Below are 22,335 nucleotides of genomic sequence, written 5' to 3'. Positions count from 1 at the left end.
ATGGCCTCTTGGGCTCTGCAGCCCTACATCTGCTGGCCATGGTGCATCTGGTTGCTGGAGCTTTCACCTCAGCAGGACCATGTTCACCTCTGCAGAGCTCCTGACGTGGCAGAGGCAGCTCTGCATCCCAGTGCTGAGAGCAAAGTGGGTCCTGTGCTCGTGGAGGTCACTGAACAGCAGGGAGGGAGATGCTGTGGAGCAGCCACAGCAATTCTGCTTTTATTGCCCTGTTCATCAGCACAGTTCATGGCACAAACCAGCCTGGAAGAGGGGCTTTGAAAAGGCACCAGGCAGAGCTCTGGGGATGCTGGTCTCTGACTGGGCCAAGGTGGGAGGGAAAGGCAGCACCATTCCCAGCCAGCCCTGGGCAAACCTCACCCCACCAGCTGGGCCAGTAATGCAGGGCTGTGGTGACTCCTGCACAGGGACAGGGGGAACAGGAGTGTCTCTGCCTTTCCTTTTTGCTTCACGTGCCCTGAGGAGACCAGATACTGAGCTGATGGAAGTCAGTGAATTACCTTCTGTAAACGTGCTCAGATTTACCCCAGGAAAGGACCCGACTCAAAATGATGCAATTAAAATCATGCACATGCTCTCCTGCATTACTTCCAGGGCTGGAATTTTTCATTGTCTGCCTTAACCTTAAGCAGGAGGGGGAAGAAAAGATAATTAGGTTTTTCTCACCTGCCTTGCAGGAGGCTCAGAGCCCTGTCCCCACAGAGCACACATCCCCCCCTGCCCTCCTCCCCAGCTCTCTGCCAAAACATGCAGGTGCCTCCTGTTGGTATTAATATGATTAATAAGATTCTTCATTTAACTGGATCAAAACCAACGACACCCCCTTTACTTGAAGCAATCCAATTTGTTTTACTGCTGGATAACTCAATATTTAGGATGAGCTGCAGAACCCGAGTCCTTCCCAGTCCCTGGGAAGCAGTGGGCTGGGTGCCTTTTGTGGATCTTGCTCTTTTGTGCTCAGGAAGGACCTGATGTGAGCTGGGCTTGGAGCACAGAATGCTCTGGCTGTAAGAGAGCACATACTCAAGCTTCATGTAGGAGCAGAAAGCCTCATTTTCCCTTAGGACATGCACTGCTCCTGAGCACAGTCCTTAAACAACTAACTCGAGGCATCTCAGGCTTTTGGAAGGTTCCTTCGAGGCAAGTAAGGGGAGCATATGAGCTGTGTGCTCATCAGTGAGGAAATGCTGCTTTGAGGGACGTTTTTATTTGGGCCCTAGGAGGGGAAAATTGTAACTGTTCTGGTTTAAGTGCAGGGCTGTGTGATGGGGCTGTCACTGCAGGGAGTCACATCCTTCCTCTGGGGGCTGAGTGCAATTTGCCTTGGCAGAAGCAGGAAATGACCCTCAAAGTCAAGGAATTTGGGCCAGCCTAAGTGTAGTGCCGTGGTGAATAGAATGAGGTTGTATGACTCAGTTAAGTGACTGAGTTTGGTGAAGAGAATGAGATGATGTGACTCAGTTTGGTGAATGGAATTGAGATTATGTGGCTCGGTTTCTCTCTCTGGTGTGGAATAATTTGCCAGTTTGTGAATTGCTCTGAAGTCCCGATGTGGAAGGTTTGGTGTGATTCCACAAAAACCTTACCCCAAAAAAGGCAGATTGAGGGGTGCATGGGTTTAATAGGAGCTCTGATTGTCAGAGAGGGGAGGGAATAGCACCCAGTGCTTAAAAAGAGGAGACCAGGGCACTGAGATCAAGGGCCCTGAGCACATCCTGGGATGCTCAGGGATGTTTGAGCAGTGGTGTTGGGTGTAAGAGCGAGGCTGGATGAGGGGAATCTCCATTCTCTTCCCAACCATCGGTGTCAGGGACTGCAGTCACAAATAGAACTGCTGGGGCTCTGGGTGTCCATCAGCAGAGCCTCACAGGCAAGAGGAATGAACAGGAATGAGCAATAAACAGGGATGTGGGACTCTACTTCCCAGGAAGCTGCTTGTGTGCCCAGAGCTTGGGGGTGGGCTGCTCCTGCCAGCTCCAAAGGTTTGCATAAGGAAAAATAAAATAAGCAAGGTCAGGACTTGCCACTGGCCAGTTTGGGCCACTGACAGCTCAGTGCTGGTCCCCACAGAGCTGTTCAAAGAGCAGGTGCCTGGTGCAGCCTCTCTGTGCACCCTGGCCCTCCCTTCACTACTTCAGAGTTGCCAGGAGGAGTCTCTGAGCCCTCACTCGTGTTCACATCCCTCTGAAGTGCCAGTCTGGCAGCAGCAGCATCTCCAGTCCTCATCAAACAAAGGGGAATCTCTTCAGATAATAGAGACTTCCCTCAGCACAGCAAGAGGAGCTGCAAGCAGGAAGCTTGATGAGGCTTCAGGTAGGATCTGATGTGCTGGAAATGATAATTTCCTCCAGTCAGAGGAGGAGATCAAATGATTCCTTTTTTTTTTTATTTCTTTTCCCCCCTGGTCCCACTTCCTCCTCTCTGTGCTTGATGTGCTTTTGAAAACACCTTCCTGAGTTTCACAGCAGCAGATATTGCTGGGATGAGCTGTCAGTAAACTTGGGAGTCTCAGCTCTGTTACTTGCAGCAACCTGGCTGGTCCCTTGCAGGGGTGGAATTAGGTGGAAATAAACCTTGCAAGGATCAAATGGAGGGCTTGGGTAAAATTTACTGTTCGTGTGGGCTAGCACACACAAAAAAAGGATTCAGGTGAGGTCTGCTCCATGTGTCCTTTATGCAGAGTGAATTTGCTGGCCAGCGAGAGAGAAAAAGAAGCTGGTGTGACCCACAGCAGTCCTGGCTGTTTTTTCAGTCCTTTGCTGAGTTCCTGCCTGTACCCAGAGAAAAGCTAAGAGGCCAGAGCATTGTGAGGAGCTCAGAACAAACTTAACGTGCTGACAAAGTCTCCCTGTGAATGAGAGGCTCCTCATCTTGGATGTGTCCCTTTAGCTGCACTGCTTTGTTACCTTTGTGGAGTGCTGGCAGTCCTTGGGAGCAGAGCTCTGCTCAGTCACATCCTCTTGTGTTGCCTCCCTGGCCCTTGACCTGCTGCTGAACGAGGGAGTTTGTGCAGCCAGAAGTGAGGAAGGTTGAGAGCAGAGCCCTGACTGGAGGATGGATTTGCCTCTCTGCCAGCTGGGATGTGATGCTGCTCATAGTTCTGTTCTTTTTGGTTTCCTTCAGTTCAGTTCCCTCCTGTCTGTGCCTCACCAATGATTACATCTGGTGGTCCCTCTGGTCAATCAAACTTGACAGGAGGTTATTTCTTGATGAAACTCAGCAGCTGGGTTGGAAGAGGCAGACTCTTATCAAATATGCTGTCGTGACTGAGAAAAGCTGCAGCAGGAGCTTTGACATCTTATTAGACTTCAAGGCAGCTGGGTTGGAAGGAGCCCTTGCAGTGACCAGGCTCCAGGGGGAAACTTCAGTCAGAAGTGCCAAAAAGGTGATGGAGAACAAGCCCAGGGAAGTCAGGACTCATCCAGGGGGGTGTTCACTAATACTTTTTGTCTCCAGCTTGCAGCTGAAGGAGAGCCCAGTCCTGCAGACAAGGTGACCCTTTTCCATGCCCCCTTCCCGTGGCTGATCCCATCCAGACACTGCCCCGGGTGGTGCTGAGCACTCAGGGGGCTCAGTGGGGCACAGAGAGGCAAAGATGCAGCTGGCAGGGCAGACTGGGGGGAGGAGGAGGGCTGTGCCATGGAGGTGGAAGGTGGATGTCCAGAGACCTTGTCCAACCACAGAGCCTGGACTGCAAACATTGTCCTGCTTTAAAACTCTCCTCATTTCTCCATAAAGCACCAACTATGCTGGTTGGTGGGTTGGTTGGTGTTATTGTTGGCTTCTGTGTTGCTCTGGGAACCCCCAGCCCACAGGTAGTTCTGACCCACACTAGGACCATACTCACAGTTTTAGTCACAGCCAATTCAGCCCATTTTTCAATGTGGAATTAATGTTGTATTTTAGCAATGACCTCAGCAGAGCTTTCCATCCCCTTGGAAGACAGCAGCTTCCCAGCAGAGTGCTCCAGGATCTCCCAAGTGTATTGAGTTGTGCCTTGCAGACCACTTAGTCTGGGAGCTGGAAATGCTTGAGGAGGAGGAGGAATAATCCTCCAATAACCAGAACAATCCCACATACAGGGAGATTATGAAAAACTTCTCTGGACTCTGGGGTCCTGAGAAAATTCGTATCAACAATCTTATCTCTTCTCAAGAGGAATTTAGGGCCACTGTTTTGTGGAGAACAGCTGTTGTAGTTCCATCATTTCCCATTCCCTGCTGGGCCAAGCAGTGAGTCCCAAATCCTTTCCTTTGCACAGACACAGAACTGCAGGACTGCATCCTACTGGGAATGGCTGTGGGCCGTGGGAGAAGAGCTTTCTGAGCCAAGCATAACGTTTAAAGGCCTTTCTCCCTTTTCTTTGAAGGCCTTTTAAACCTGGAGAAGCTGCTCCGGCAGTTCCTCATTTCCAAGGACACGCTCTCGGTGCGGATGCTGGACGACAGCCGGGATCCCACCCCTCTCCTGAAGGAGATCAGGGATGACAAGACAGCCACAATCATTGTCCATGCCAACGCTTCCATGTCCCACACCATCCTGCAGAAGGTGAGTGTCCCTTCCCCGTCCCAGCTCCGGGGGCTGCTGCTCCCCCTGAGTTAGTCCCACGTGTTGCATGGTAATGGAGTGGGGAAATCCCTGGAAACGGGCTCTGCTGAGAGGGGAATTGCCACTGTGATGGAGTTTATGGGGAAAATAATTTGCCCTCTCTTTCCAGGACTCTTATCTGGGGAAGTGATGCTTTAATTACTCTGAGCTGATGTGTTTGCCTTCTCCAAGTGGTGTGTGCTGGTGGCTCCTGTTGCCATCAAACAGCTCAGCCCTCTGAAATTAGTCCATCAGTGCACTGGTGTCTCATTTTTCTCCCCTCCCTTTATGTTCCTTAACTTTTTGCTGCCTTTTTCTTTTTTTTTTAAATTGTCTTATTAACCGAGATTTCATTTTAATCGTGTTTATTTTTAAATGGTCTCTCGCTGCAGTTTTTAGAGCTTGTTTTGATAGCCTGCCTCAAAACTGAGCAGTGGCTCCAGATGGAGTCTAAAGTTGGGTAGAATTTCCCGCATCCTGGGAGGTACAAGAAGCACATTCCTGAGTGGAGGCAGGATCCAAGCCGTGGGATCCCCTTGGCTGTTGGTGCAGCCATTCCACGCAGTGTCCTGGCTGCTTTATCACGGAATTAGTCATCCAGAGGCCTTGACTGTGTCAGATTTATCCTTGATGACAGCCAGAAGGGATGTTTTTATTATTCCCCACCTCCCCAAAGATTTTTTTGTTCCGCTGCATGTCATTTTTTATTTTTAAATAGGCAGTTTGGGGGATTTTTTGGGGTCTCTCTGCGCAGGGATTTTCTTTGGTGTGGTTTTTTTTTTTTCTCCCTTTCCCCCCCACCCCAGGTCCCTGTTGCTGCCTGGCTGCTGAGGGCTGTCCCCCTCCTCTGTTGCTATAGTGACTTCCCACAGGCACACAGCAGCTCCCTTCAGGCACTCACAGCCTCCCTGCCCAGCTCCTTCTGCCACAACTGATAAAGATGTCAGTGATTCCCACGATTTTTTTTTCTGTAAAAACTAATCCAGCCTTCCCAGCCAGAGGACTGTAGGAATGGAAGGTAATAAATAATGAGCTCGTGATCTGGCAACTTCTTGCACCTTGGGAGGCTGGGAAGTCCTTTCCTTACAGAGGTGGAAGCAGATATGGGGCGAGGTGGGTGTCGAGCAAGCAGGTACAGCCTTGTCCCTCTCACAGGTCACCGACAGCAAGAAAAGGGCACTGTTGGTTTGGAAATGTCAGCTCTGTCTTAGGAGACCAGTCCTGGCCTGCCACAGGGGGAGGAATTACAGTTTCTCATCTCTTGCCCTCCAGGTGTGGGCTGGAGACACGTGGCTGCTCCCTGGATTCCCAGCCTGTCCCAGCTCCGGGCGATGGGAGCCACGCTCCTGGGAGCTGCTCTGCTGCTCCCTTTGCTCCTCTGCCCTTGAAATCAGCCACAATGACTTCAAAGTGGGTCAGAGGGACAGCTGACATCAGCACTGGCCCCAGCAAGGGGAGAGGGAGGGAATCTGGTGCCAGGTTTTACTGTGGGGGGTTTGAAAAGGAGGCAGCTGTCGGGAGCCTCCTCCAGAGCCAGGGTGCCCTTTTCATCCAGTGACTTTGCTGGGTTTGTTTTGCCACCTGTGCCAGGGACAGGGTGACAATGTGCAGCCAAAGGGCTGGACACAGCCAGACCTGAGCCACCAGCAGTGGTGATGGCCTCAGGTTTGCACAGGAACAGGTGAAGGACGGGCAGGAGTAGGGAGAGGGACCTTTCTTTCACTTATTTTCTCTTGTCACCATCCTTCAGCTTCTGGGGGAGTTTGAAAGGGAGTAAAATCAGGGGGTGCTGCCTTTGGCCCTTCTCTCTTTGTCTCCTGCTCCTTTGTGTGGTTTGGAGTGATGGGAAAACCTCTTTGCCAATGTCTCGAAGCATGATTTGGGACCAGCTGTGCTTGGCAGCAAAACACAGGCTTCCAGGAGGATCTGCAGATTAATGCCTCACTTTCCTGAGCATCTGTTCCCACAACTAACTCACTTGTTTAGTGAGAATTTTGGAAAAGGACTTCAGTGATCTGGTCTGTGATCTCTAGAAGAGATCATCCCCATGGAAACATCTGTGTCCTCTCTGCATCCCTATATATTTTTACCCTCTTTTCTTCTATTTCTGTGGCCATCAAAAGCCTGTCCAAATTCTGGAGAACAGGCTGAGTTACTGGGTTCCATTAATGCTTATTAATTTGTGGGGCTGGAGACCAAAATGGGAAAACCCCCAGCAGCTTGACTTTCCTTCTCCTATAATCCCAAAAGAGCTTTTCCTACCTTGTTCTCTGCATCTGTTTTTGCAGTGGAAGAGACAAGCCTGGAGTTCTCAACTGCTGTTTGCTCCCATTATGTTCCCAAATATGTTGGTAGTTGAACAGGAGCAAAGCAGCTTCCATAGACAAAGCAGAAAACCTCAGCAAACCTTTTTTCCCCTCCAAACACACCATGGAACTCCTCATCCCAAGGTGTTCTGGAGAATCTCGGGGCTGGGGCTTCAGGACCCATGGTCTGTGTGGACCATTAGGGTCTGCTGGGTGTTCAAAAGGTTCTGCTTCCAATGGGCATCCTGTCCTTGGCTGGATACACCCACAGGATGGAGCCACGTGCAGAAATCCCTGAATTCCATCCCGTGGAGGGAGCAGGGAAGCTCCCAGGGGTCTGGAGCTGCAGCTTGGGCAGTGTTGGGTCATTTCTCTCTGCCAGGCAGCCCCTGTGCTGAGAGGGGACCTCAGGTAGGCTCAGCCCTGCTGCAGAATTGCTTCCCCAGCCTTTAGTTGCACAGGTCAGGGAGTGTTGCCGTGTCCCAGCCGTCCCTGCCGTGGGAAGGCAGCACTGGCACGGAGCGATAAGGATGAAAAAGCAAACGTGGCCCAGGCTGTGCCTTGCTGGAGTGGAGACTGAAGATTGTCGGGCTCTGGTTTAATCAGCTTTCCTCTCCTTCACAGGCAGCTGAGCTGGGGATGGCATCTGCCTATTACACCTATATCTTCACTAATCTGGTAAGACGTCGCTCTCGGCTTCCCTCCTGCGCGCGGGCGGAGTCCTGGTGACGGGAGCTGATCCCCCTGACCCCCGGGAAGAGCCACGGGCTCGGGGTGGGGAGGGAGGGGAGGCGAGGAGGGGAGTCCTCCTGCAAAGCTGAGCAGCAGTCAGGAGGAGGCTTGCCCTGGTCTTTGGGAGGTGAAGGCTGATGGATGTGGTTGCAGCAGCCAAAGGCAGGGTTTGCAGACGCTGTGGCTGTGGTGCAGTGAGATGTGCAGGTCCTTGGGAAGCTCCAGCAGATGGGTTGCTGCTGAGCAAGGATTCAGAAGTGTCACCCCCTGACCCCATTCCCCGTGCTGGCAAAAGTCCAGGCTGCCCTGGGAGGAGCATCCAGAGGGTATCACAGCCCTGTGCTTTCCTGCTGAGCCTCTGATTGCTGCTCTGTGGGACAGAGGAAAGCTGAGCCCGTCAGTGTGGGTGTATTCCAGCATGGCCCCTGGTTTGGCTTTATAGCTCCTAATAACATTAATGGGGGCATGGTGTGGTTAAACCCCAGAGCACGGTGCTAAACAAGGAGTAATGGGCTTAGGCAGCAGCAGGGGGAAACCCAAAATAAACATCAGAGAAACTTCTCCTGCTGCAGCAGTTGCCAGTGTGGTGTGAGGGAAGTGATACCAGGAGGCCACATACCTGCCTTTTAGTGCTGGTGTGGGGCTGATGGAAACCTGAGATGGGCTGGAGGGTTGAGTGGAGGTGCCTCCCAGCCCCATATGATAGTCATATTCTCTAATTTCTATTAATATTTATGCCAGGGTGTGCCTGTGCCAGGAAAGCCGAGAGCTGAATCATGCTTTGTGTTTGGGTGGGAGACAGACGGGAAGGGACGGAGCCAAACGGGTGGGCAGGAGAGCTGGAGTGGAGAGGAGGAGGGGGAAAGGAGTGAAATGGAGGGGTTGGAAAGCCAAGAGAGCAACTTGGCCAGAGAATGGAAAAGGGGATAGGGAGAATATAGAAAAAACCACCAGATTGCTGCCTGAACAAAGAGGATTCTGGTTCCTGCTCAGTGTTTGATCTGTGGGTCCTTGCTGCATGTCAGCCCAGCAGGAACAAACTTCACTGATCCCGTTCATCCCCATGGGATGGATCAGCACTGGGCAGGACTGGAGAAGGAAGGGATGTACCTGGAGGGGGTCAGGCAGTGATGGAGACTGGGGGCTGTGATTTCTGCCCCCCCAGGCAGTGTCACTGTGCTGCTGCTGCTGGCAGGGCTGGTGAGGGACAGTGCCACCCCCGTCACATCCTGCCTCAACTCCAAACCCTTCCAGTCATTTCCCGCTCCCAGGAAGTAGTTTTCCTGTTGCAAATGCTCCCACCAACTTTTTCCTCTTCCCCTTGCCCTCCCCTGGCAGTCAGAGTGCCACAGACTGTGCACACAGTGAGGGGTTTCTGTTTGCTCATCACCAGCACAGCGGAGTCTGTTCACAGATTACAGAAATAACTATTAAAATTAAGCTCCCCACCTCCACCCCCACACGAGTTGTGAGCAGGGGTGTGATTTAAGCATTTGCTTGAGGTGAAATTTCTCTTTGAAACCCATTCATCTCGTGTAACTCAGTTCTGGCAGGTGAGAAGGAAATGAGTTCTGTTACCATTCATTCTCACAAGATATTAATGTGTTTACCCAGGTTATTTTACCACTTTGTCCAAAAGACCAGCCCTTAGCAGAACTAACTGGATTTTTGGCAGGGACTGTTGCAGAAAGGTGACATCAGACAAAACCTGGGCAGATGGAAGAGATGTTTAAGGAAATTAGTAATATTTAAATGGGGATTGGAGATGGGAGTGAGCAATTTAGACTCATAAATCTGGGGGGATTATCAAGCTCCTAATGAACCCTCTGAGGTTTTGCAATCACTGCCTAATAGAAAAGATAAAATCACAGTGAACTGCTGTCAAGGGGAGCAACAAAAAGATGGCTTTAAATGAGGGGAGAACCATCAGAAGGGGAACAGACAGCCTGTGTAACACTGAGCTGCTCGGAGATGGGAAAAATATTTCAGGCAAAAAGAAAAAAAAAACGAGGAGAAAATAGGATAAAATGCTGAATTAAACACCTGCCCTGCAGCAGTCGAGGGGAATTCTGTTTCTGTCTTTTAGCATTAATTTTATTTAATAAGCACATCCCAGCCGACAGCTCGCGGTGTCTCAGCTCCGCTCTCTGCGGAGCTTTAGAGGGAGGGAAGTTGTTGTGGCTCCCACTGTACCGGGGCACAGGGGAGAGATTTTGGGATGATGGTCCCTCTGCTCCAGCCTGATGGCTGCAGATAGTGGCAGCAATGCTCTCCCAGCCCGATGGCAGGAGCAAACGGGGAGGAATTCCATGGGAGCCGAGGCGAGCAGCCCGATGGAAAAATATCCACAGGCTAATTTACTGCGTGCAAATTCATTATCAGGCTCCCTCAGCCAGCTCAGGGGACCCTTTTTTGTCAGCAGCAGAAGCTCAACAAATTTTCCAGGAGTTCCTAATGAAACTCAGAGAAGCAGAGCAGGTCTGGTGTGCATTTTGCTTCCCCGCATCCATCATCTCTGCACGGGGTCCCCGTGGCAGCCGAGCCCCCTCCTGTTCTCCACCCCCTGGCAGAAAATATCCATCTGATCCAAGTGTTTTCCTGGTGTCTCCACACAGGGAGGAACTCTCTTGCTCTGGGAATTGCCCTTCTGGGAGGGAATTTCCCAAGGAGGTGCTGAGCTGGGCTCAGAACTCCTCATTGTCCCTTCCCTGCTCCCTGGCAGGGCACAGGTTGGCTGGGGATCCACAGAGCTTGTGGCCATGTAAGGGGGTAATGGTGTGCTTAATAATAATAATAATAATAATAATAATAATAATAATAATAATAGTACCTAAATAAACCATTGCAAATGGCCTGCTGTGCATTGAAGAAAACCTTCCTTCCAGCACTGGAAATCCCTGAAATCAGCAGCACAGAGTAGGAGGGGTGTTTGATGCCTCCAAAATCCCGTGCTACAATTAATTCTTTCAGCTTGTTAATTCCATGCAGCTTGTTGAGTTTGTCTTTTTTTTTTTTCTTCTCCCCTCTCTGTTTGCATTTATTTTTTTTTTAATAACATATGGACCTCAGGCTGGGTTTAAGTTTCAAAACATTTATCAGGGAGATTAGATGGAAATAATGGAAACAATTAAAATTATTACTGTCAGAAGGAAGGTGTAGAGGAGTTTTACTAGTGCCTTCAGTCAGGCAGGCTATTCACTGGATGCAGTTTTTTCCCTGACAATATTGTGTGCAGGTGCTGTTGCTGATAAAACAGCTGCTGTGCTCAATTCCCAGAGACCAGATAAATCAGTTTGGGGCTTTTCTTTTTTTGTTTGTGTCCTATTTCTTCTTTGTTTAGTGATTTATAAAGAGGTCTTCATACAGGAGGAGGGTTTCAAAGCTGAATTGTCGCTCTGGGTGCCTCGTTGGAACTGGAGGGGAAAGGAGTGTCCAGATCCCCCAGCCAATGTCACACATCTCAGTGACAGCTTGTCATCACAGTGACATCCCTTGGAAGCAAGTAGTGATGCCAAGTAAAGCAGAAGGGGCAGTGAACTACAGATTAGTGTCTGACCAGGGCTGTGGAGCTTAGGTTTTTAGTCCTGCTTTGTGAAATCAGCTTTTTTTTTGGTGAAATAACCTTGTTTTTCTGTGTCTGGTTCTGCACCCTGAGCCCCAGTGGTGTTTGGCTTTGCTGCACCAGCTCTGGGCACCCTCACTCTTCCTCACCCAGGTGAGGAAGGCAGATTCCTCTCGTTATGCTTTGACAAATCTTCCCTTGCAGCCCAGCCAGCCTTCCTGTTCCCCAGCAGCTGATACAAACCGTTCTGTAGAGCCCCCATCACGCCCTGGATTTATGGTTCATGTTTTCAGTGGCATGTGGTAGCAGGGCAAACAAATCAGGTTTTTGCAAGGCTGCCAAAGCCATTTCTCCTCACCCTGCTTAGCACGAGAACAGGAGCATTTCGACAAAGAATAACTGCACCTCCCTGGCTTTCTCTGCCTGTGCTGCCTCACCTTGTCCCAGTCTCTTTGTGCTGTTCAGAGTCCACCCTGGGCTGGATTTCCAGTTGTTCAGTAAATCAGGTACCCCCCAGGCCCTCTGATGTGAGAGCAAACCTCCCTCTTTCCCTGTGCCCTCACGCTGTCTTGTCCTGTTTGTCTTTCAGGCTTCCTACCCCTCATTTTTCCAAGAGCTGTGTTTTTTCAGGTCCCAACATCAGCACTTGACCTCTTTTTCCCCCCCGAGGGTTTGCTGCTCTCCAAACCTCGGGCTCCCTGCAGAGAAGTTGCAGACAAGTGCTTTCACTGAGGATGTATTTTCCTAAAGTGCCATCGTTTGAAGAACAGCCTCCAAAATTTAATAGCTCTCCTTGCATGAGGAGGTTAAGGACCCACCCTTACATGGCACACTGATGCTTTTGTGATGTGTCAACTTTGTAAGAGCAATCAAATTTTATATATATATATATATATGTGTGTGTGTGTGTGTGTGTGTGTATGGTTCCCCTAAATTGTCCCTTAGCTCACAGTTTCCCTTTTACTACATAAATGGCCAAGTAACAGTGCCTTGAGTAGATCTACCACATCCACTTACCTCCTCAAAAGGCCACAATTTGTTGCTGTGATGACTTTTTTTTTTTTCTTTTTTGCTTCCACGGGAATTGATTTCTACATGTGGCCCATTATGAACTTATTGACTCTGTCAATAGTTTATAAATAAATTGAGCCTTTCAAGAAAGCCATAAAGCACTTAACATAATATTGTCCACTTGAGTAAATAAATGAATGTGTTGCTGGAGCTTTGGAATGATTAACAGACTTGGCAGCTCAGCTCTGAGGGCAACAGGATCCAGAGAGGCACATCCAACAGAGGAGGTTTGGTGATCCTGGGGGAGGAATTGGTCAGTGGGACCATTGCAGGGTCAGTGTCCCAGTGGTGTGAGGAGCTGGGAGTGATGGAGAAGGGTGGGAGATACCCCCAGTCCCCTGGGGAAGTCATTTGTGTTGTGTGTCCTTTGTTTATTTGCATATTTATCTTCCTTTTCGTGCTCTTGCTGTTGTCAATGATGTGCCAGGGCACTGTAGGGGACCACAGTGGCACTTGGACATGAAGATCTTGGAGGTCTTGTCCAGCCTTAATTATTCTGTGACACAGGAGCCTTAAGTGTTTTCAAGCTTCTTGTGAGGAGTCCGTGTTTGAGCCATTTTTTGGGTGTCCCTGGAGGAAGAGCAGTCCTTCTGCTCCCCTCCCTGCCACTGAGTCTTGCCCTGGACTCAACATGTTTGTACCTGAGCTGTGAAAACCTGGAGCAGCTGCAGAGTGTTCAGTTAAAATAGAATCATGGAATTGTTAAGGTTGGGAAAGACCTCTGAGAACAAGGCCAGGTTAGAGGGGGCTCTGAGCAACCTGGGCTGGTGGAAGGTGTCCCTGCCCATGGCAGGAGGTTGGAACAAGGTGATCTCTAAGTTCCCTCTTGACCCAAACCAGCCTGGGATTTTAGGATCATCAATTCCAACCCATCAGCCCAGCACAACCACCGAGTTCATCCCTAAATCCTGTCCTCAGGTGCCACATCCACCTGTTCTTTGAACACAAATAGGACCAGGATGGCACCCTCTGCCCTTTCTGGGCTGAGTGTACTAGTTCTGCCTTCCATGACCTGGAGAGAGAGACTCCTTGGAGTCTGTTTGCCCAAAGATGCTGAGCTGGGATGATTTATCTCCTCTGGTTAACCCTAAAATGGTGAGTGGTGGTTGCACTCTGGCACCCAGGGATGTCAGCAGTGAAGTCACCAGAGCTGTGCTGACTTTGCACTGGCTGGAGGGTTGGCTCCTGCCTAAAAGCTGCCAGGCAATCTCAGGATGGACACTGAAGTCTGTGTTTGGAGGGTGAGAGCTTTTCTAGGCACCAAATACTCTCGACAGGGAAGTTTTGCCAGAGTGAGGGTTTAATAGGGAAATGGAAGCCTTGGCCCAGTGTTCTCCTTCACAGCCCACAAAGAAGGAACAGTACAGTGTGTCCTGAGCCCACAGCAAGGCTGTGCCTGGTGTAAATCAGCTTTTGGTGCTGTCAGAGGGGCCGGATCCTCAGCCAGGATTGAGGTCAGTGCAGCTTGCTGAGTTTACAGCAGTGAACTTCCCCTGCTGAGCACTGGGCTATGACAGTGTCTGAGGGTGTTTTGGAGGCTGTTGATCAGCAGATCCAAAAATCCAATGAAGTCCTTGCAGTGATTAGGAGAGGGAGATAAACATGTGTGTGTGAGCAGGAGAGGGGAGGGAGGGAGACAGACATCTTGTTAGTGTGGGTTGAATTGAGCAAATCCTGTTGCTGCTGGGGGCTTGGGATGGGGTGAGGACAAGCAGGGTGTGGGAAGGTCTTGGTGGCACCGAAAATGAGCTGAGCCCCTGAGAGGTCTCCATCCTGCAGGGAGTGGTCACTGTCTCCCTGCTTCCCGGGTGATCCGGGTTATTAAAAATGCAATAAGGATCGAGTGGGGGAGCGAGGCTGTGCTCACACAAATGGGATGCAGAGCAGTATCACCAGCTCGATCAATGCAGCTGGAAGGAGCTCAATAGCTGCTGCAGAGAGTGCTGAATACAAACTGGGCACTGCGGGGGGAGCAATTACCGGGAGCCACTCGCTGGAGTGAGACGAGCAGGGGAGGCAGCTCCACACTCTCAGACACATCTGCTCCCCAGGCAGGCTGCTATGACACTGATAGTGCCCTGCCTGACTGGCCTTTTCCACACCAAAGCCTCCAGCCTCTTCTTCCCAGACTTGGGTGGTGAGGGAAGACCTGGGGAGAGACCCCTTGGAGTCTGTTTGCCCAGAGATCCCGAGCTGGGATAATTTCTCTCCTCTGGTTCACCCTAAAATGGTGAGTGGTGGTGCACTCTGGCACCCAGGGATGTCAGCAGTGAAGTCACCAGAGCTGTGCTTTTGCACTGGCTGGAGGTTTGGCTCCTGCCTAAAAGCTGCCAGGCAATCTCAGGACGGACACTGAAGTGTCCCTTTGGTGTCTCCCCACATTTGTGGGGTGTCCTGTAGCCTGGGAGTGGGTCACTGAGGTGTGCATTTGGGAGGAGACTTCATTAATGATGTGCTTATACAGGAATGCTATCTTTGATGCCTGGCATTGTAAGGTGTGTTGTCAACCTGTGTCTGTTTTGGGATGTTCTGCCTGGAGAAGAGAAGGCTTTGGGGTGAGCTTATAGCACCTTCCAGTGCCTAAAGGTGACCTGCAAGAAGGCTGGAGAGGGGATTTTTACCAGGGCTTGGAGTGACAGGACAAGGGGGAATGGCTTTAAGCTGAAGGAGGGCAGATTTAGATCAGATATTGGGAAGAAATTGCTCCCTGGGAGGGTGCTGAGGCCCTGGCTTGGCTGTGTGGCTTTTATTAGCCAGGTTCTCCCAGTGGTCTGAATGTTGGGGTCACTCCAGAGGTTTTGTCTCCTGCTGTGAAGTGAGAGTGCAGGTTGAGTGCTTCCTGAAGCATAGGAGTGACTTCACCCTCTAATAACTCCTCCAGCCTCGTCTCCCAGGGAAGCCCTTTGTATTCAATTAGCTAATGTGTGCCTAGCACTTGGAAAATATAGAGTGCCATAGAATTGCTAAATGTTGTTATTTAACAGCACATATTTAGAGGTTGCAGCCCTGCAGTATAAAAGTCAGAAAACCTACACTGTAATTGCCTGGTGCTGCTGCAGAATTTGCTGTGGTTTGAGCAAAGCCTAGGGATTTTTCACCTGTAAAAGTTCATTAATTTTGGCTGCTGACACTCTGGGGCTGTTTTTTCCCGATGCCTCTTGAAGCAGAATGTTGACTTCTGGTGGGTGTTTTTAAAAAAGGACTGAAAAGAGGGGGAAGAATTCAGGATTTTTGTCTCCCAGAAATTCACCTTGGCATCACTCCTGGTGGTCTTCTCTGCACCTCAGGTTGGACTGAGGTGGAGGGCAAAGTGTTGGTCAACTATTGCAATTGCTGCAGTGTAGGGAGGGGGGGGAAAATCCTTGGTGATGGAACAGAGATGATAAGGGAGATGCTATTTGAACCCATCTCTTTGATTCACATCCTCCCATGTCCACCTGCCTGAAAGCCTGTGGTTACAAAGCTGTATTTGCACAGGTGGAGGAGCCTTGGAGTCCCCTTTTAAACAGAATGTGAGTTATTTTCCTGATGGCTTCTTGCTCTTATTGCATTGGAAAGTTGTCTTCTAGCCTGCAAAAGCACCAGCCAGCACTGAGGGTAAGGAAGAGGAACTATATGAGGAGAGAAAGGCAGCTGTGAAAGTGTTTTGTGCAGGAATTAGGTCCCTCAGCTCTGTCCAGCAGCTGAGGCAAGGTGGTAGCTTAGGCAAAAGTCAGTTTTACTCTGTCTCAGTGAGAAATCTTTGGATCTCCATCTGAAAATACCCCTGAGATCGGGGTTTTCCGCCCCTTGTCCTGCCTGTGTTTGCCTCTTGCCACGGGAAATCAGCTGAGAGCTGCAGGCCTTGAATGGCAAATGAGTTTTGTGTTTGCAAAACGTGGGTTTGGAAATGTCAAGCGTGGTGAATGGGTGTGTAAAAAGGGGAAAAAAAAAAAAAAAGCCCAGACAGGGACAGAAGCTGAGCTGAGTATCTGGATGCTCTCACCCCTTTGCCCTCCTTGCAAAGCCTGACCTTACCAAATCTCTCTTATCCCACTGCAAATGAAGTGTGTCCCCCAAGGGTGGTTTATCTCCATCTCATTGCATAGGCAGCTCACGGCTCATTTCCCCCTGACCTGGGTCTGCAGAGTGGTTTTGTGAATATCTGGTGGAAAAAAACGTTTAGAGGCCAGAGATTGGAGCTGGAGCAGAGGGAAGGGGCAGGGGGCAGTGGGGGGAAAGGGTGGGGTGCAGGCCATGCCACCCCCCTGTCTCACAGAGCTGGTGCTTTATGGTCATGACAGCCACAGACAGGGGGTTTTCTGCAGCTGGAGGCTTGCCTGGAAAAAGATGGATGTGGATGGGGAGTGCTGGCTGTAGGAAAAGACCCAACCAGCCACTGCTAATGAGAGCTGGGAAAAGCTGCTGCTGACATTTGAACCGGAGCAAATTGGTGTCTCTGGGGGGAGCGTGTCGGGGTCTGCCTGTGTTGCTTTGCAGGCAGCGAGCCCTGGCAGCTGCCTCCAGCCCCGGGGAACCCTCCCCGAGGAAATTGGGCTGATGCAGGCGGGGATCCCTCCAAAAACTGTGCCGTGAGCTGGGCGAGGGGCCAGGAGTGACCCCGGAGCAGTCAGAGCTGTGGGTTCAGCTGGAACAAACCTCACCCCTGCCTCGGGTTCCCTGCGGGAAGCCAGACCCTTCCCTCGCCCATTAGTTGCTAATTTAAGGAGCAGAGCACAACAAACCTGCAGCCTCAAAAGCTTAGGGATGTTTTCAGGGCAGAAAAGGCACAATGGATACATGCAGGGAGGGAGGCTGGGGCGGTCTGGCCCGAGAACAAAGCCTTGGACTGTGTGGCTGTTCTGGTACAAAACATCCCATTTTCCTTCTGTGTACAGCCAAGCCAGGAGGGCAGTCAGGCAGCTGTCTGCCTCGTGCCCTGCACAATTTGCCTCCCAGCTCTGGCTGCAGGGAGATGGTGTTTTTTCCAGGGGGGGGCTCAGCACATCTCCTGCTGCTCCGTTTGCATCCAGGATCTCCTCCAGCCCAGCTCCTCATTAGCCACCTGCCCTCGTTGCACGGGCTGACAGGATGCCTTGGGTAAATGGATGACCCATCAGGGAGGCAGCAGGATAATATCATCCCAATGAATCAATAGTTCACAGGCAATTTCATGTTACCCAACGCTAATGCGGTTGTGTCCAAAACGCACTTAATCCTCTGTCTGATCACATTCCCGGGGGAGTTTGCCTGGGCTGGAATAGTCTTGTAACTCCCATGTTTTGGAGATTTACAGACGCTGTTCCTGCGTGCCCGGGAAGGCAGCAAAGGTAAAAAATGGGCTGGCTTGTTGCAAATCTCACACTCCACAGAGCCCAGAGCCGTCCGTGCCAGTGATGGAGGAGAATGGGCATCCAGCAGTTCCTGAAACTATTATTACTCCCACCTCCCTGCTCCATTTTAGCAATTAGCAAAAGAGAAATTAGTGAGGAAGGTGCCATTATTTGCTGCTAATAGGACAAGAAGGGTTGGACCCTTCTCCAGGAATCTGTCGTGTAGCTGCTTCCCTTGATGTGAGTGGCAAAGGAGGGCTTTCCCTTCTCGCTGTCATTTTTATAATATGCAGTCATTTTTATGCATTGTACCACTTTGCTTTTTAGAACTGTGAGGGGAATGCTCCCAAACTCCAAAACCCTGCAGTCAAAGCACCTTCCCACCCTCCACAGGGCATTAGGGTGTCCCAGGAGTGGCATCTCCTCCTGGTACCTGGTGCCAGTGCAGGATGGGGTTGTTAGGATTAGGTAGGTCAAGGTTAGGTTCCTCCTCTCCCCTGGGGAAGGAACTGGTTCAACTTAACAGTTTAAAACTTGGTGTCACCAAATTGATCGTGGTGGTGGAGCAGCTTCACTCAGCAGATGATGTTTGTCACCCAGGCTGGGGCCCAGTTCAGAGGAAATTCAGAAGAATAAGGAAAAGAGGTGGCCTTGGTGGCCTGGGGATTCCTCCTACCTTGAGTTTGGATGGAGAACCATTGCTGGTGTCCTCCCACTGCCTGGGGCTCTCAGGCACAGCAGTGTTTTCACAGAGAACAGAGCAGGGATCTGTTTTTGGGAGTGCCTTGGAGAGAGGGCAGCGCTTGAGAAATATAAATCTCTGTGTGCTCTGGACCTCCCACAGCAGAGCTGACCTTCTCTGGGCTGTTGGAGCAGGTTAGTGGCTTCATCTGAAATACATCATCCACCTCCCTGCCTGGGCTGTGACCCTGGTGTCACAGGGAGCTCCTGCCAGAAGGGGGGTGGTTTGTAACTGCAGAAGGAACACCCCACTCAGGTGTGGGTTGGCAGGAACCACAGCTCAGGAATGGAAACTTTCCTTAACCTTTTTTGGAGGGTTTTTTTTTTTTTTGATGAAATTTGGGCAGTGTAACCCTGGACTTGGCTGCCATCTTCATTACAAGCCTGAGATGGGCAGCACAAATCCTGTTTAGCACCCAGACCTTCCTCGCCAACGAGTGGGTGGGATTCATCCCCAGTGTGGAGAGGGGGTTCCACATGTAACTCCACAGTCCCATCTTCCCTCCAAGGGTTGGCTGGTTTGGAAGCTTCCAGTGCCTGTTTTCTTCTCTAATCCCATTTTCTGCTTCGTGCTGCTTTAGGAGTTCTCCCTCCAGCGCCTTGACAGCCTGTTGGATGACAGAGTCAACATCCTGGGATTTTCCATTTTCAACCAGTCTCATGCCTTCTTCCAAGAGTTTGTCCAGAGCCTCAACCAGTCCTGGCAGGAGAACTGTGATCACGCTCCGTTCACTGGGCCAGCAGTAAGTAAAATTCATTCCCATCACCCACAGCCTCCCTGGGCTGGGAACAGCCACAAACCAACAGGAAAACCTTGTGAGAGGAACTTCAGGATGGTCCTGAGCAGAGCCTGGCAATGCAGAGGTAGAAGCTCTGCTCTCAAAGGGTACGTTTTTTTAATTATTAAATTTATTAAATAATTGAATTATTTAATCCAAGTGAACCCTGTGCTGAGGAGCTCAGGCTGCAGCTGTACTGCTGCACCTTGGACTGGCTTTTGTGGGCAGAGGAATGGGAAGGATGAGCCAGACAGAGCATTTTAGCTGAGTAGGTAGGAGAGGAATTTGGGTATCAAGCTGTGATTTGCAGAGGAGGATTTGATTTGGAGAATACTAAAGTGATCCTGAAAGTCAGAGGCTGCCCAAAGGGACTTGGGGAGCAGAGCTTTAGAGGGGTTCCCTGTGCTTGAACTGGGGCACAGCTCTTAATTCAAGCCTAATCTTAGTTTAAACTGTGTTTTCTGTGAGTGCAGGGGATGATGCAGCTCTGATTCAGTGTTTCCCTTGTGGAGTTTGTCCCTGTGTGTTTTACCTCCAGTAACAATGGCTCGTGGCAGAGGGACTGGGAATGCAGATGGCCCAGAAAGGGCTGGGCTCAGGCAGATGCCAAAAGGCTGGGTTGTGTTCCACGCTCCAACATCTCCCTGATGAATGTGCAGATCAGGACTGAAATCTTCCCCAGGGATTCTCCCCAACTGGGAAGGTTTGCAAAGCACATTTGCCACATCAGGGGTGCTGTGACTGGAGCTGGGGGAGGAGAGAGAGAGAAAATACCATCAGTGGAACCCCCTTGCTTGTTTTTTAATGAGCTCAGAGTCCCCTTGACGAGCTGAGGCAGCTCTGAAAACCTTATTGTCACCACAAAGTGATCCTTAACAGGCAAAATTAGGAGCTTGCTGCCCTTATTATTATTATTTCTGCCTGTTGGATGTGCCTGGAACCATCCTGCTCTCCCTCCTCCCTGCTCCACTCACTTGCTGCCTGCCCTGCTGAAATCTCCATGGGATTGCTACCAGGAAACTTCCTATTTGGATGACAGTTCAGAGGCATTAAAAACAAATTTCCCTCTAATAGTACAAGCAGAAGAAGTCAGTAGGAACAGGAGTGTAGCAGGTGTGATGGGGAAATTAAAATTCTCATTGGGCTTTCTTACCCTGTGTTGTCTCGAGCAACCAGCAAAACCTGCAGGTGGAAGGATGCAGGATTATGCCTGGAATTCTTCAAAATGCCATGTCCCAGGTGATGAAAAAGGGATTTGCCCTGGGTGGGGAAGTTACAGAGCAGAGCTGAAATATTCCCAGGCAGGGCATGTGTTTCCTTGCCTTTGTCTGGGAGGAAAATTCCGCCAGGGATCGTCTCTGCTGTTGGAAATCTGGCAGGTCTCATCTCCCCTCTGTGTTAGAACTTCCCCTTGTAGTCCTGGGAAGGAGTTGTCTCCTGGAATAGCTCATCCTAAAGAGGGGAAAAGGAAGCTCAACAGCTGGAAGTGACAGGAGGGAGGTTTCCTGCGAGCTGCAAAATCCCAGGGCTTTCTTCTGGAGCTGAGGAAGCATCTGACAAAGGAGGAGGGAGCTGCCTGCTCTAATGCCATTCTCATTAATCACATTGCAAAGAAAGGAAATCAGAGAAAATCATTCGAATTACAGATGGCTAGATTTGGTAATTAGAATTTAGGCTAAAACAGATGTTTGTAATTAAGTGTTTATGCCATTGAATAAAATCCAGATTGTAAAGTCTGTTTCACAGGGTTTTAACGGCTTTAATTCTCCGTGTTACGTTTTGGGGGCAAAGATACAGATGCTAATGTTTGAGGAAGGGAAGGGAAAAAAAAAGCCAGCCCACATGGCACAACCCAAAGTAGCCAAACCTGTTCACTGTTTCCCTAGAGAGCAGCTTGCCTTTAAACATTGGCCTTTACATGGGAGATTTAAAAAAAAAAAAGTGGATTATTCTACTTGACTGCTGTTGGTTTTTAGAGGGGCAGGTCTGCTGTTGGGAGGAGGATGTGCTGCATCCAGCAAGGAGCTGGAGCTCAGGCTCAGGGCATCTGATGGAGTTCATTGTCTTGAAGACACCAGTTGGAAGGTCTAGCTGCTGATCTTTTTTTTTTTTTTGGTGCTTTCTAGTTGGTGAGTTGTTCCCAGGGCTTTGTGTCACAGCTGGACTCTTCAACAACCCCCTAGTTTTTGGGTACAGCCTCTCCTTGTGCAGCTGGGGGTGGAGCAGGGAGCCCACCTCCCCTTCCCTGGAGCCCTGCCCTGATGAGACACCCAGCAAGTGGCAGTTTTCATCAGCAACTTGCATTGTCAAGAGTTTGGCTTCGGGGATTGAGGGAAGTCCCCAGAGCCCCGTGGATCTGCTGACCCTGCCAGGGAGCTCTGGCATGGCAGGGGTGGCACAAACCCAGCAGGGATCTGCACAAATCAGAATCCATTTGTTAACAGACAAATTGGCTGTTTGAGACAGGGTGACAAAGCTGGGGGTTAAAATGAGGACATGAAAGGAGTGAGAGATTTTAAAGGTGACATGGAGAAAGTTGAGGTGAAGTAACAGGAAGGCAGTGGCAGATCCCCCTCCTCGGATCTGCCTGGAGGGAGTTCCAAAGGTGCTGCCTCCAGGTCTCTCTCCACTCCCCTGCTGAAGGCTGTGCCCTCCAAAATGTGTGGCTGCTTTGCATCTTTTCCAGTGCAAAATCCAGCAGCTTCAGGTACCTCAGCACTGACTCAGGTGAGGCTGCAGGGAAGGGGAGGGGATGTTCTCAGCTGACCCCGTCCTCATTTTGACTTTTTGGGCTGCAGGAGACACTTGCCTGCCTCCAAAATCCAGGGGGACAAAGAATCCAGAAATGCTGCTGCACTCCCAACACCCTGTAATTGGGAATGGGTTTCCTCCACACAGCTGCATCCCAAATTTCCTTGCTGTGTTGAATATGATCTGTTATATCTGAGTTACCATCTGAGAAAGAGATGAGAAACAGAAAACACTGGGGTGAGCTGAGAGGCAAATGGGAGAGCTCCTGAGGAAAGCTGTGATTTTAATTCGGGAAAGAAAAGAGGAATGGGAAGGATTCCTATTCCCTACCACAAGAGCTTGATCCTATGTATCACCATGCCCTCCCCAGTCCCTAAATTCCTTGAAATTATAAGGGGCCTGCCAGAAATCCTGACAACTTTTTCAGAGCAAAACACTCCAACCAATAATGTCAAATGCTTGCTGAGATCTGCAAG

At 50.3% G+C, this 22,335-nt stretch overlaps 1 protein-coding gene across 1 annotated transcript in view; it reads left to right on the top strand.

Moving 5' to 3' along the window:
• The window catches only part of GRIK4 (glutamate ionotropic receptor kainate type subunit 4), a 179,230-nt gene that overhangs the window by 118,309 nt on the left and 38,586 nt on the right, over window positions 1-22,335 (top strand). The window contains 3 exon segments of the mRNA XM_018078601.2: window positions 4,388-4,566; window positions 7,536-7,589; window positions 18,911-19,072. Of these exon segments, the coding sequence (XP_017934090.2) occupies window positions 4,388-4,566; window positions 7,536-7,589; window positions 18,911-19,072 (395 nt within the window).

Source organism: Manacus vitellinus, unplaced genomic scaffold (genome assembly GCF_001715985.3).
Source record: "Manacus vitellinus isolate BGI_N305 unplaced genomic scaffold, ASM171598v3 scaffold_41_pilon, whole genome shotgun sequence".
NCBI classification, from domain to species: domain Eukaryota; kingdom Metazoa; phylum Chordata; class Aves; order Passeriformes; family Pipridae; genus Manacus; species Manacus vitellinus.
This window is presented reverse-complemented; position numbering and strand designations above follow the sequence as displayed.